At 62.5% G+C, this 1,685-nt stretch overlaps 1 protein-coding gene across 1 annotated transcript in view; it reads right to left on the bottom strand.

Moving 5' to 3' along the window:
• RASL10A (RAS-like, family 10, member A) overlaps positions 1 to 1,678 on the bottom strand; it is a 2,404-nt gene extending 726 nt beyond the window's left edge. The window contains exons 1-2 of the mRNA XM_011934809.1: positions 1,399 to 1,678; positions 101 to 340 (exon numbers count right to left, since the gene is read on the bottom strand). Of these exons, the coding sequence (XP_011790199.1) occupies positions 101 to 340; positions 1,399 to 1,617 (459 nt within the window). The 5' untranslated portion in view covers positions 1,618 to 1,678. The remainder of the gene's footprint in view (positions 1 to 100; positions 341 to 1,398) is intronic.
• Between the last annotated feature and the right edge of the window lie 7 nt (positions 1,679 to 1,685).

Raw genomic sequence — 1,685 nt, 5'->3', positions numbered from 1 at the left:
TACACACGCAGGCGCATTCCCTTCCTACAGCCAGAGGCCCTCCCCACCGAACTCCAGGCCCATGTGGGCAAAAGAGCACACACAGCAAAGACCTTCCCACGGGCGAAGGCCTAAGACCCGGCCCACGACGTTGGGAGGCCCTATACACTCCCCTCAGGCAAAGGCCGGGCCAGATCTGCCCTAGCTCCCCACCACCAGACCTGCCGCGCCCCCACCTGGTCTCCGCGATGCGCTGCCGCAGGGCCTTCACGTAGTCGAAACTGTCCGGGCTGCAGATGTCGTAGACGAGCACGAAGGCGTCCGTGTCCTGCAAGCTCCAGTCCTTAGGGTCTGGCCACTCCTGGGGACAGGAGGCCAGGGTTTGCGGAAGCCTCTTTGCCGCTCTCCCGCTCTCGAACCCTCTGCAGGGGCCTGGACGCTAAACCTAGTTCATCCTCAGGCCAACATCACCCCCATCCAGATCTCTGCGCCCCTCCCCCAAGTTTTCTGGGCCCTGTCTCCTCATGACCACCAGGGTAAAATTTTCCAAATCGTGCCTGGAGCCTATCAGCCACCCTCCTTCACCCTTGGTCTCCCCTCTGTTTACCCAGAATCTTCCTCTTTTCAGCTTTCCCCAACTGGGCTCAGGCCACTCTCCTCCGTAGATGCTTTCAGTGCTTACCACTGCCTCTAAAACTAATTCCAAAGCCCGTGGCCGCCCGCAGCCCCGTGGTCCACCACGCCCCCCACGTTGTCAGCTGTAACCGTTTATACCCCTGGCGTAAGCACCTGCTGGTCTTTCCACCTGCTATGCTTTTGCCACTCCCTTTACTCAGAACTTCACTCGGCCTTCCAGGTTCAGCTCAAATGGCACCCCCTCCAGGAAGCCCTGCTTAATCCTGTCTGCTCTTTCTTCTTCACTGCTCTAGGGTCGGAGGTCTGTCCTTTACTTTGCACAAATTACTAAACAAGCCTTCGCTCCAGGGCACAGGAATGAGGGGGCAGAGAATAAACCCCTCTACCAGCCTCCGTAGTAAATACACCCCTACTCCTGACCCCAGTCTCTCCCATTGTAGCTCTGCTCAAGGCCCCAAACACAAAACACCACACTTGCGGAAAGGCACCGCTATGCACCACCACGAGCTGCTCCACACCCCCCAGCCAAGGCAGGCAAAGGTGGAGGCGCTCACAGGAGCAAGGGAACGCCCCTGGGCAAAATCGCCCGGTCTCCAGCCTGGGCTTGGGAGTTTCCATGTCGGCGGGAAGGGCTGAAACCCAAGTATCCCAGGAAGCACACACATCCCTCCATCCCGGAGCACAGCCAGGCGCCCGAGGCCTCCACGCGGACACGCACGTGTGCACCGAGCACGCACACCCCTCACGCTGTCACACGCCCCTGCTCGCTCCTCGAGCCGCTACCTCCGGACCCCCAGGGCTCGAGCCGGGGCCAGCGACGTCGCCGTCGCGGATGCTTAAGTCGTAGACGGCGCCGTCGAGCAGCACCGCGGGTCGGTAGAGGCGCGGCCCGTCCGTGGGCCGGTGGCGCTCGGGGTAGTCACCGAACAGGAACTGGCGGATGATGGCCGTCTTGCCCACGCCTGGGGCGCCTAGAACGGCCACCCGCAGGCTGCCCCCCATGGCCGGCCGGCGCTGCAGCTCTCCGCTCTGGAAAGCCTCATGGACCGGCGCCGCGCCGTGCGCCCCCC

The sequence above is a fragment of the Colobus angolensis genome, unplaced genomic scaffold, assembly GCF_000951035.1.
Source record: "Colobus angolensis palliatus isolate OR3802 unplaced genomic scaffold, Cang.pa_1.0 Scaffold139, whole genome shotgun sequence".
NCBI lineage: Eukaryota > Metazoa > Chordata > Mammalia > Primates > Cercopithecidae > Colobus > Colobus angolensis.
Note: the sequence above shows the minus strand (reverse complement) of the source record. Positions and strands in the feature narration are given on the sequence as shown.